Source organism: Hirundo rustica, chromosome 15 (assembly GCF_015227805.2).
Source record: "Hirundo rustica isolate bHirRus1 chromosome 15, bHirRus1.pri.v3, whole genome shotgun sequence".
Taxonomy (NCBI): domain Eukaryota; kingdom Metazoa; phylum Chordata; class Aves; order Passeriformes; family Hirundinidae; genus Hirundo; species Hirundo rustica.
Genome location: NC_053464.1, coordinates 2,633,391 through 2,645,278, shown reverse-complemented (window position 1 = coordinate 2,645,278; position 11,888 = coordinate 2,633,391). Strand labels below are relative to the sequence as shown.

At 62.1% G+C, this 11,888-nt stretch overlaps 2 protein-coding genes across 6 annotated transcripts in view; both read right to left on the bottom strand.

The window, feature by feature from the left end:
* Window positions 1-1,397: 1,397 nt before the first annotated feature.
* NUDT16L1 (nudix hydrolase 16 like 1) lies at window positions 1,398-4,248 on the bottom strand. Of its 2 annotated transcripts, XM_040078830.2 has the most exons (3): window positions 4,007-4,248; window positions 3,329-3,589; window positions 1,398-2,406 (listed from the first exon to the last, which is right to left on the bottom strand). In XM_040078830.2, the coding sequence occupies exons 1-3, from the start codon at window positions 4,229-4,231 to the stop codon at window positions 1,960-1,962; spliced, it is 933 nt and encodes a 310-aa protein (XP_039934764.1). In that variant the 5' UTR covers window positions 4,232-4,248; the 3' UTR covers window positions 1,398-1,959. The 2 variants fall into 2 exon arrangements, with proteins under 2 accessions (XP_039934764.1, XP_039934765.1); XM_040078831.1 differs by lacking the exon at window positions 3,329-3,589 and having other exon boundaries at window positions 4,007-4,246.
* Window positions 4,249-4,789: 541 nt separating this feature from the next.
* MGRN1 (mahogunin ring finger 1) overlaps window positions 4,790-11,888 on the bottom strand; it is a 49,007-nt gene continuing 41,908 nt past the window's right edge. Inside the window, exons 12-18 of one of the 4 annotated variants that reach the window (XM_040078808.2) lie at window positions 11,393-11,464; window positions 8,846-9,069; window positions 7,738-7,861; window positions 7,226-7,271; window positions 6,501-6,608; window positions 5,904-5,948; window positions 4,790-5,419 (exon numbers count right to left, since the gene is read on the bottom strand). In XM_040078808.2, the coding sequence (XP_039934742.1) occupies window positions 5,908-5,948; window positions 6,501-6,608; window positions 7,226-7,271; window positions 7,738-7,861; window positions 8,846-9,069; window positions 11,393-11,464 (615 nt within the window). In that variant the 3' untranslated portion in view covers window positions 4,790-5,419; window positions 5,904-5,907. The remainder of the gene's footprint in view (window positions 5,420-5,903; window positions 5,949-6,500; window positions 6,609-7,225; window positions 7,272-7,737; window positions 7,862-8,845; window positions 9,070-11,392; window positions 11,465-11,888) is intronic. The other 3 variants (XM_040078805.2, XM_040078809.2, XM_040078807.2) reach the window with 3 other exon arrangements.

The following is an 11,888-nucleotide window of genomic DNA, read 5'->3' as shown; positions in this document are numbered from 1 at the left end:
ATCCATGCCAGAGCAGGGCCTGGAGGGGCTGGCACTGCCAGCTCTGGCAGGAGCTGGGGGTGACACATGGCTCAGGCTGGGCCTTGGAAGAGCCAAGGAGCACAATCTGACCTTGCAGGGCACAGAAAGCCCTGTCAGTGCCCAAGCCCCTGGGTGGGAGTTCACCAATAAAAGGATGCAGGAGCTGAGCTGCTGTGACTAGTGCCAGGCTGGAGAGCAGGCAGCCTCAGGGACGGGCAGGTTTGGTGTCTGGGAGCAGCACCAGGCCCTTCTGGGAGGTGCTGGTCCTTCTGGGCCTCAAAGACATGGTAAGGAGGTGTTTATGCGGGGTCAAACAGGGCACTGAGGGAAAGCCCAGCCAGGGCTGCCCTCAGAGTGGGCCTCTTCCATCCCGCACGATGCCTTTGGCTCCCCTCTAGTTCAGCAGTGCCAGTGGCACGGGGCAGGCAGCTCCTCTCCCAGCCCCACTGCTTCCTCAGGGCCCCTGACACCCTTCCAGCCTCAGCTGTTACCTCAGTTTGGGGTATTTTTGCTTATCCACTTAACACAGCTGTTGGTTGACAGTTTCTTTAGCAGCCCAAGCCCATTTTTTCTCAGCACTTGCTTTCTCTGGACCAGAATGAAGCTCTTCTCTCCCGCTTGCCTGGGGCTGATGTGTGTCTGTGTCACCAGCTGCTCTCCTGCCCCTTACACAACCCAACTCCACTACTTGAGCACATCCCAAGGGAGCTGTGACTGGTCTGTGTGTCCTCCTACCACACTGTCCTGAGGTGTCAGCCCTGTCCTCACCATAGCCCGTTATTTATTGAAGAACCTCTTGCTAAACATCTTCAATTAAACCAAACCTCTTTTTTGAGTTGTCTGTCCCTGCAGAGAATCCGCCTCTGAGCAGCTGCTTGTGCTTTGCCCCAGGTGAGGTGACCACAGACCCTTTTCAGTGGGGCTGGGGGGGGATCCTGGGGGCACTGCTGCTGCTCCAAGCCAGGGATGAGCCTGGAGCAGGCAGAGGGGGTACAGGGAAGGGGCAGCAGCTCCTCCAGGGCTGAGCCTGCCCTTCCAGCAGGACTGCAGGATGGGCAGATGTTCCTAAGGATGGGGCTTTGCGCAGCTGCAGCGCAGGGCTCCTGCCTGGCTGTCCCCACTTCAGCAAGCACCAAGGCCCCTCCTGCATCTGGGACAAGCTGCTCCCAGCCCCTGCCTGGAGCCCTGGGGAGCACAAGCCATTCTGGAGCAACCCAAACTCTCAAGGGCTCTAGTGGAACAGCACCTGAGCCAGCCCACACCTCTCCTGCCACTAACAGCTCCAGCCCTTTGGCCTGTGTGCTCCCGCAGCGTGCACCTCCCCAGCTCTGGGTCAGCACCGGCTCTGCACCAGCCCTCAAGAACAATCCCAAGAGTTAAACTTTCAGCAAAGCCATTTATTCCACGTTCCTGTTCCCACAGATCTCCAGGTAGGGACCTACATGAGCATCCCCAACGCCCCAGAGGGAATTCATGGCACGGCTGCCCCATTGTGCCAGCAGGCCGAGCAGGAGCCCGGCCACTAACATGGGCAGAGGTGCTTGACCAGAAGCCCCAGGCCTCAGCTGTGCCCAGTGCCAACACAGCCGCGTCCATGTCAAGACAGGGCATTTAAAAAATTAGATGTTTCGTTCCTTACGAATGAAAAGGGGACCTGACAGCAGCAGTGCGTCCCTGAAATCAAAGCATAATTCTAAGGCTCTGGCGTCCTCACATAAGCACATGAACTCTCTGCAGGGGCTGTGCAGGTTGATCTGGGAAGCTCGCTAGGAGTTTAATGGCCATAAAAATAAAATCGCTTTTCCCTGCTTTAGACAAACCCAACCCCTCCCAGCTGGGCAGTGGGATCGCGTGGGCAGCCACTGCAGCCAGCCACGGGTCGGAAAGTTAGAAGTCTCTCGGCTCACCCACTTTTAATTGAGCGCCAACACGGCGGCGTCACTCCATCACATCAGCCACCGCCTGCTCCACCACGGCATCCGCGCCCAGCCCCACCGACTGCTCCAGCACCTCGGCCCCCGCCAGCTGCTCTGCCAGGACCTGGCCCTCCAGCCCCACCAGCTGATGCTCGGCCCCCGCGTGCACCATGCCCGGGTGCTCGGCCCTCTCTCCCAGCTCGTTGCCCGCTTTAGCCAGCTCGTTGCCCGCCTTGTGGGCAGACAGGTGTCCTGCTGCCCCTCCAGCGTGGTCGATGGCTGTTTTCTTCGGCCTCTGTGTGGCGGCCACCGCCTCAGCCAGCTTCTCCTCCGGCACCATGTTCAGGATCTTCAGGGCAAACAGGAGCTGGAACTTGGCAGTTCCCACGAAGGAGTTGGCCAGGAAGTTGGGCAGCCCGCCCATGCGATCCTTCTGGGTGTAGAGGGGGACACGGACCATGCCCATCACCTGCAACAGCACGGGCACAGCTCAGCAGGGGCCACGGCAGCACCAGCCCCCCGCCCCGCACCCCCTCTGCCCCACACCCTCACCCGGTGCCCGCCAGCCCTTGGCCCAGGCTCGCCCTGCCCCTGTGCCAGGTCCTGCCCCTCCCTCCCACACCGGCCCCTGCCCTTGCCTGCCCTCAGCCCCACTGAACCCCTTCACTGGCCCTTCCCAAATTCCCCCAGGCCCCTGCTCTCCCTTGCCCAGCCCGGCCCTGGCTCTGCTCCCCCTTCTGCCCTTTTTCAGGGATCCCGCTGCCCCAGGCCGCTATGGGGAGTCCCACTTTCCCCTCCAGCCCTGCCCTGCATGGGGACACCATGGCTGACCCACGAGCCCCCCTGAACCAGGCCACAACCCAGAGCCCGCTGCCTCTGCTCACACGGCTGCTGACACCCACCGAGCGCCCCGTGGGCGCGCGGGAGGCCCCGGCTCTCGCGCTCTGCCCCGGCCATCAGCCAGACTCGGCTGCCCGGGAGCAGGAAGGTGCCTCCCGCATGGGAGGAACTCGGGTCACTGCGACATCACCACACCGAGGTCACGGTCCAGTCCGGGGCACTCAGCCCGGGGCAGGGGGAAATCCCCCCCAAGCTGCAAACGGCCCTCGCCCGCATCCTGAGGCCGAGCGGTAACACGGGGCTCATCCCTGCGCGGGTGGACACCGGGAAAAGCTGAAGCTCAAGCTTGCTACGCTCTGGAGCCTGCAGCACGACCCCAGCCACGGTTCCTAACGCCGATGCCACGGGCGGTGCGGGCACCTGCCGCCGGCAGCTCTACCTGCGGTGCATTCCCCGGCCGGGCTGGCCAGGGCAGCCCGGCAGACCCAGGAGGGAAGCGGCGCCTTCCCTGGGCTAACTGAGAGCTCGCACACCCCTCCCGGGTGTCCCACCTCCATCCCGTGGTCTCGGGAATGCACCGCGCTGATCTCGATGGTGTGCAGCTCCTCCAGGGTGAGCTGCCTGGCGTAGAAGTGTGCCACCACGCGATGTGGCCCCTCTGTCAGGTGCGAGCACAGATAGTCAGCTTCCGTCAGGCGCACACAGCCTAAACCCAAGCCCAGCACCCGATTCAGACCGTCCTCCAGGGACCAGTAACGGCGATCCACGAACCCCCCGGGAAAGCCCAGCAGTCCGTCAAATCGCATCTGCATCTGGAATAGAGGCGCAGGGTGTTAATGGGGCACGGCGCGGCCCCCGGCGGGGGGGCGAGGGGGCGTCACGGAGGCCTCCGGAGGAGCCGGAGGAGCGCGGGAGGCGTCGCGGCCGCTCCGTCGCGGCCCTACCAGCTCCGGCGCATCCAGGACCGTTCACCGACAGCGGCCCGGCCGCGGGGGCTTCCCCGCCCCGGCCGGACGAGCCCGCGGGCCCAGGGGCTCCCCCCCCGGGCTCGGGCCCAGCCTGATCCTACCGCCCTGCACGGGAACTACCGCGGAGCCACCGCCCCTCAGCCCGCCGCCCCCAGAGCCCGCGGCCCGACCCAGCCCAGTCCGCCCCGATCCAGCCCGAGGGCCCGCCCGCCGCCGCCCGGGTCCCAGCTCCGACCCCGCGCGGCCTCACCCGCCCCTCACCAGCACGGCGTAGCGCAGCGGGATGCGGCCGAACAGCATGCCCGGGTTGGGCGCGTACAGCATGGCGTGGCACGAGTGGCTCCAGCCGGGGCCGAGCCGCATCGCCTCGTACCGCGTGAGCGGCTTCAGCTCGGGCACGCCGGGCACGCCGAGCGTGGGCAGAGGCGGCAGCGCGCCCATGGCGGGCAGCGGGCCCGTGGCCGCCATCATCCCCACGGCCGCCATCGCCTCGCGCCACCGCCGCCCGCTCCGCGCAGGCGCCGCGCCCACGACGCCGAGGAGGCGGGACCGCCGCCTGCCTCGGCCAATGGGAGCGCGCCGCGCGCCGCAGGGCCAATGGGCTCTCGGCCGCTCCCGCCAATCCCCGCGCGCGCCGGAGGCGGGGCAGCTCGCGGGCGGTCAATGAGGGGAGGGCGCGCTGCGCGCGCCGCTCGCCTTATTAGGGCAGCGGCGCGCGCGGGGGCCGGCGGCGCGCGCGGCCAATCACAGCGAAGCGCGGGGGGAGGAGGGGCGCCGAAGAGCACGCCGGGAAGGAGGCGGGGGCGGGAGCGAACGAGCCCGCCCCGCTCCGCCCCGCCGCGGCCACGCCCCTCCGCGCCAAAGCTCACCCCATCGGCTTGGCCCCGCCTCCCGCGCATTAGCCCCGCCCCTCACCCGGCCCCGCTCGCGGCCCTCAGGCCATGGCCCCGCCCCTCCACCCTGGCCCCGCCCCCCGCCCCGGTCCCGCCCAGCGTGGTCGCGGCCGCAGCCCCCGGCTCCCCCCGGTGCACTCGGACTCGCCTGGCTGCTCCACGGGTTTATTACTACAAACATAGACGGGGAGGCGGGGGGGATGTGCCCCGGGACCCCCCGCAGAAGCAGAACAAGGCACACGGCGTGGGCAGCGCCGGGCTCTGCGGGAACGAGGGGCGCGGGGGTCACCCCGAACGGGCTGGGACCGGGCTGATCTCCGTGTCCGCCCCTGCCTCGGGGTGGGCCGGGGCTGACCCCCGCACTCCCCCGCTCCCGCGGAGCCCCGCGCCCCGGCAAGGCAGGGAGGGCCACAGCTATGTACAGGGGCAGTGACAGCAAAGGGCTGTGCTCGGTAAGTACAAAATATACATCGGTAGTGTCCTTCATCTGCCGACTCGAACCCCGAACGCCCCGCCCCGGCCCCCACAGACACGTCCCAGGTAAAAACACGACACCAGCCCCTACCCACCGCCAGGAAACATGCACAGGGCTGTGCCGAAACCGCGTCGGTGCGGGGCCCCGGGAGAGCCCGGCGGGCTCCGGCGGCACGGGCAGGGTCCGGCCCCGCTCACGAAAGGCTCTGCTCGTCCTCCAGGTGCAGACGGGTCTGCTCGAAGAGAAGGGGCTGCGTGGGGCTACCGGTGCCGCGGACGGGGAGCGTCTTGGTGAAGTCAGACGAGCCTGGGTGAGGAGAGGCAGTTCAACCTCAGTGCGGGGAGCCCTGGGGTCAAGGAGCCCTGGCAGGGTGCACAGCCATCCCTCCTACCCTGGACTGACCACAGGAGGTGGGTCTGGAGCCAACCTGTCATCCCCTCAGATGCAGGACACCGAGGTGGGACAGTATCTGCCACAGCCTGGGAGAACCAGCGGGGGATGGATGCTCGTGGTGCCCGGGAGGCAGCAGAGCCCACACTAGCAGAAGGCAGTGGGGAGGCGTTTCTGCTGCCCTGCCTGGCGTCCTGGCACTCAGGGGCAGCAGGGATGCTGTGCCAGGAACGGGAAGGGACTGAGGACAGAGCCAGCCGTGCAACCTGGCGGGTTTGCTGCCCCTCCTTCCCTGCCCCAATGGCCAGGACCGGCCCCATCCCCGCTCTCTGCCAGCATTCCCAGGAGGGCCCTGCTGCCCCACACAACAGGGGTGCGTAAGAAGAACAAGAAGACATACCAGCTTACTCCTCTATACCAACAGAGCAGGAATCAGGACCCAGTGCTGCCCAAGACAGGAGGGAGGAAGGCAGACAGAGAGGGAAGGAGACATTAGAGAGGTAACTCAGAACAGACTGCGACTCTACGGAAGAAAACAGGCTGCAACGACAACAGTCAGAGGTGAGGACGGCGCAGTGTCCCCCAGGCGTGCTCAGAGCACGGCACACCGGCACCATCCCCGCAGTGACAACACTGCCCCAGTCCCCCAGCTGCTGGCCCAGATGGTTCCCTTCCCTCACCCAAAAGCAGGAGCGCATTTGGGAGCACATAGGAGGCCTCTGTCACACAGAACTGTGCCAGGGAGTGGCTGCGGCCCAGAGAAGAAAGGAGGGGAAGGACAGAGACACAAGGGTGAGGGAGGAGGAGAGAGAAGGGGGCCGAGTTCCCTCTGTTCTGTATGCCCTCCCTGCCCAGCACTCACTCTGCCCACTGGGAGAAACGTGAGCCCATGCACCGGGCAGGAACGTTCCAGTTCCATCCTAGGGCTGTGGGACACAGCTCCACAGACGGCCCTGGAGCCACGGTGCAGCTCCGGCCCCAACAGCGCGGCTGTTACCTGGCAGGAAGACGTCGACCGGGGGGTCACTCTCGGAGCGCGTCAGGCTCCGGCTCTCGCCGCAGCCGCCGTCCTGCAGCACATCCTCCACCGAGGGCGGGCGGCTCCCTGGAACAGCCCAGAGCGCGGCCCCTCAGCCCCAGCACGGACCGCGGGCGCTCACGGCCCGGGTGGGGCGAGGTCTTCCGTGTGAGGAAGCTCCCGGGGAACCCCAGCCCCAGCGATGTCCCAGCAGCGCCGCTCAGACTGGCCCGGGTCACAGCGCCGAAGGGCCATCTCTTCATCTGCAGCCTCGTGGCCCAAAACGTGCCCATCGCTCCTGTCTCACCCCATCCTTGTCCCCTCTGGGTGCTGAGTGAGCACCAGAGACCCATCCCAAAGACCCAGAGAGCCATTCTGTGTGCCCAGGCCTGTGGGTGTGCTCTCACCAGGGCCCCAGTGCTGTCCTCACTGGTGCAAGGAGAGCTCATAGCACGGAAGGCTCTACTTGAGTATAGCTCACAGCAAGGTGAGCTGCTTGGCAAATAAACCAGGGAGACCTGTGGATTTTGCTCCCTCACCTCCAAGGAAAGACTCTGGCACTTTCCCTGGTGAAGAGCAGAGCCTCAGAGATGGATTTAGGGGCCTGGATGTTTCTGAGCTCAATTTGTTCATTCCCCAGTTGTCCCTGTCCCACCACAACAGCCCTGAACACCGAGCCGAGGCCTGGCTGCACCCACACCTACCCTGCTGCACCGAAGAGGCCTCCTCCATCTCTTCCCCTGCCACGCTCTGTAAGGAGGGACAGCACAGGTTACTTCTGCAGCTGGAGGCCTTTGCTGTGCCATTCTCCTCCTCTGGCTTTCTCCAGGGAGCTGTGCTCGGGGCTAGGGCTTGTTCCAGGGCAGGGGCAGGGCTACCCCAGGGCTGTAGCACCACAGGCTGGGATGGAGGGGTCCAGCAGTGAGAACTGGAAGGTCCTAAGGCCCAGCTCCCACCCCAAACTCTACTGGGCTTGCCCAGGATGCTGGGGAAGGTCAGTTCTGTCATGGCTCCAGCCGAGTGCTTTTCCCCTCCCAAAGAGGTGTCAGGAGCATGGGGAGTGGCTACATCCTTCCCCATGGAGCCCTAGGGGTAAATAAAACAGCCAAGACTCTTGGCTCTGGGCAATGGCCCTTCAGGAGGCACTTCCCATGTCCCAGAAGCACCCCCAGAAGAGCTCTGGTTCAGAAGCCTCCCCAGCAGAGCACACACTTACCTCTGGAGAGCTGGTCTCCCTCAGGACCAGCTCACCCCCACTCAGCACCGCCTGCGAGTCAGAGTCCTCGGAGAGCTTCTCCTCATCCTCCTCATGGATTGGGGATGAGGGAGACCGTAGTGTGCTGCAGCAAGAGAAACTCCATTTGCAGGGAGCTGCCAGCACCCCGGGGCCTGGAGGACTTGGGGGCAGCACAAGCCAACTCTCATGAGCAGGAGCTCACACTGGGGAGCCAAATTCACCAGGGCCTCTGGTATCGGCCACGTGGAGAACAGCAGCAGGGTGGGACAGAGCCAGGTGGTGCCAAACTTCAGCACGACAACGAGAGGCCCGGGTCCCACGCTGCTCCTGATGCTTTCAGGGCTCTGCCCAGGTGAAAATCTGGGCTGAAGCGCAGTGAGGAGTGCCAGGAACAAACCCAGTGTGATCTGATCTGAACAGCCCCATATCCTCACCTAAACCCTCCATCACAGGGCCAACAGAGGAGCCTTCAGACAAGAACTACAGGATCTCAATTCAGCACTTTGTGCTCTGAAATCCAGATCACTCCTCTCCCCATTCCTTTGCTTCTGAGGAGCTCCATGGAAAGCTGAAATCCAGTAAGGTTTGGACATGAAATGGAAATTCTAGGACTAATTTCATTGGGAAGGAAACATCTCCATCTGAAGTCTTCACTGTAAGGTGGTGAGGCCCTGGCACAGGGTGCCCAGAGCAGCTGTGGCTGTCCCTGGATCCCTGGAAGTGTCCAAGGCCAGGCTGGACAGGGCTTGGAGCAACCTGGGATAGTGGAAGGTGTCTGCCCACAGCGGGGGGTTGCAATGAGATGATCTTTATGGCCCTTTCCAACACAAACCATCCTGTGATTCTGTGATTAAATCCTCCTTGTTAAAAATCCTCTTTCTTTTGGTGACAGAGCCAGCCCTTAGGAGACACAAGAGCTATAACCTCAGGCTGAACACAGGGACATTATCCCCGTTCTCTCCCTGGCACAAGTACCTGCTGACCTCCTAGAATTCTGAGTCAGCTGTGCTAGCAGGGATGGGACCAGCCAGAGCCCTATCCTGGCTCTCAGGGCTTGCAAGAGGAGTGAACCCCATGCCCTGCTGACCTGTCTGGAGACTTGCTGCACTTGCCCTTTTGGTGGCCGCCCTCCAGGGCTCTGTCCATGCCCACGAGCGGGCGGCTGGCGGGAGGAATCCCGTCCACCACCCCGGAGTAGCTGATCTCGTCGTACAGAGGGGCCGAGGGGATGGAGGGCGACACGGAGCGAAGGCCGTTCAGCGCTTCCAGCAGCGAGATGGGCTCGTAGCCTGGGGGGATGTTGTCAGAGCTCTGCGGGTGAGAAAGAGGGGGGATGTTAGGCAAATATCACCAGGCTGGAAGCCCCCTGCCCCCCAGGCAGCCCAACCCCACAGCCATCTCTCCAGGACTCCTTGGCTCCTTCCCTGGCAACAGCCACACACTCCCCTCAGGGCTGCAACGCTGGTGATGCTCCAGGCAAGTTTCCAGAGCAGTGCTTGGGAGACTGGGCATCCCCCTGATGTGCTATCACAAGCTGGGCAAGGAGGGTGAGAAGGCAGGCTCCTGAAAAGCTGCTATAAAACACGTTTGGATTTTTTTTCCCCTGAAAGCTCCTCCAGTGGTTCAGAGACCCTTCCAGCTCAATGAACATCCTACTTGTGCTGCCAGCCACGGAACATGCAGCTGCTTCAGAGCACCACCAGTGTCACCGAGGCCAGCTGAAGGAGGGGAGCATGTGTGCACCAGCTGAGAGGTGGCTCTTGAGGCCTACCCCAATTCCACTTCTCCCATGTCCTCTCAGCTGCTAACACTGGCTCCATGCACAGTCACCTCTGCTAAAAGGCAGGAAAGGGATCACAGAACCACTGACCTCGTAAGGAGGAAGGAAAACCACACTAATTCCCATTCCCTCCGTAAATCACAAAGCTGACAGTCAAAGGGACCCTTGCAAAGCCATCAAATCAACACTGGTTTAACCCCAAAAATCCTCCTGATCATAAAGAGCCTGTGGACACAGAGACAAATGGGGCTTATGCTGCAACCCAGGAGGCCACAGGCAGCTCAGCCCAGCCTGATGCAAATCAAGAGGCGACACTCCCACAGTTCAGGCTACATTAAATTGAGATGTTTCAGCCCTGTGTCCTCAAGGAGGTGGTTCTAACTTGTACAGAGGATGGCACAGTGCTGCTAAGCCTGGCCGTGAACCTCCACAGCTTCTGTGTGCCCCACGTCCCACTCACACCTGCAGGTGAACCTGCTCAGCAGTCTGATTCAACACAGCCCCATATCTGGTGTGAGCTGAGTGCTGAACTGACTCACCTGTGGTCACAGGAGTTGGGTCTGATGGGCAGGGATGTCTGGGGTCAGTCACCAACCCACATGCCACTATTGGACCTGTGAGGGTTATGAGCTTTGAAGATAAACAGCTCAGCTAAACAAGGAATGGGTTCCCAGCTGCTGCCAGCTCTAGGTGGTGGGGCCAAAAGCCATCTCCAAAAAACTCTTCATCTGCAGACTGCAGCTCAGCTGCACTATTCTGGGTACAGAAAAGTCAGGGAGACAAACCCCCCTTGCATTCCTGTTTGGGACTTTTTCTCCTGGCTGTGCAAAGCAGGCCCTGAGGGTTCAAAGGCTGCCCATTGCTGTGGTGACAGCTCAGGTTGCATGGCACAGCTCAGAGGCTGGAGGAGGATTTCCCAGCTGATGGCTATGACACCCTCAGAGTCACCACTCCCTTCTGGGACACTCACACCACACCCCAGGAACACCGCCAGTCCCTGTGGGAGGCCTGCAGAGAGCCAGGTCATGCCAGAATGGCTTCAAACCTGAACCAGCACAGGGTTTTCTCCTGACCTGACAAGCCCAGCAAGCCATGTTCTTACAAGGCCGAGCATCTGAGCTTGCTTGAGCAAAAAAAAAAAACTGTGACCTCCTTGACAGAGATGACAGCCACAGCTGCCTTTGATGGGAATAAACAAAGAGGGCACAAACAGCCTTCCTGCCCTGGGGCCTCCCTCACCTCTGCCCTTCCCAGCTCCTGGACCCCCACAATTGCCATTCATGCTGTCCCCAGCACAGCACTCCCATTACACAGTCCCAAACCAACTCAGAGGGTCCCAGCCAAGACAAGCTCCATCCTTCCTGTTCCTGTAAAAGCAAACCAGCCAGTGCTCCTGAATGCAAGACCAGCTCCAGCTGCACCTCTACATCCCAGCACCACAAACCACACTGAGATGTGCCCACACCAAACTGCCAAGGGGATGAGGTAAGTGCAAGGAAGCTCTTGGGTGAGCTGTAGGGACTGCAGCTTGCCCACAGTCATATGAAGCTGTGAAAACATCTTGGCCAGGAACCATAAATCAGCCAGGGGACAGTCCCTGAGAGTCAGCATCACACCCCTGTGCCAAGCTGCTTCCTTCTTGCTTGTTCCTGCACAGGCAAACCAGGGATGTCAGTGATCATCTGTGCGGGGTGTGAGCATCTCACTGCCAGTGTGAAGGACGTGGAGTGTCAGAGCCTGGCAGGGGCACAGGCCAAACCCAGCGTGTCAGCAAGCCCTCGTGTGTAACACTGCCACGTGCAGGTGACGCTGCTGGCACACAGCCGCCAGGTGCAACCAGCAGAGTCCACTTACTGTTCTTACTTCCCTCCTAGGCTTCCTGCTGGGCAGGGAGACAGAGCTCACCTTAAGGGGTTTAAAGGGGCGCTGTCAAGAGAAAACCATGTTTTAAAGAAACTGTTTCTTGAGGTTAGTGACAGGAAGAGACACAGAGCATCTCCTCACCTCGCTGCAGGTGACAGCATGTGCGTCCTCCACACACCATGCTCTGCTTCACAACAACCCTTGGGGCTTCTCCCCCACCCTACTCCTCAGCCCCAGCTGAAGGCAGCAGAGGGCAGATGGATAAACCCAGCCTTTTTCTGTGACCATATCTGTTCCCATGAAAGTCTGTAGGATTATCTAGCTGCAGCTGTCCTTCTCATTTTAATCTCGGTGTCTCACCAGCTGTGCAACAGCACTGCTCAGGCAATGAGCTGCTTCCCTTTACCACGCTGGGGCTGGGGACGTGCAACTGGGCCCTGAGGCCACCAGCACAACACTTCCCATCCCACATTCCCTCAGATGCATG

Excerpts from the sequence above, each read along its gene's own strand:
- NUDT16L1 (XM_040078830.2), bottom strand. The coding sequence starts at position 4,231 with ATGGCGGCCGTGGGGATGATGGCGGCCACGGGCCCGCTGCCCGCCATG. Across the intron at positions 3,590-4,006 it reads CGCTGCGCTACGCCGTGCTG|ATGCAGATGCGATTTGACGG; the intron begins GTGAGGGGCGGG and ends CCTCTATTCCAG. Across the intron at positions 2,407-3,328 it reads CCCGAGACCACGGGATGGAG|GTGATGGGCATGGTCCGTGT; the intron begins GTGGGACACCCG and ends GTGCTGTTGCAG.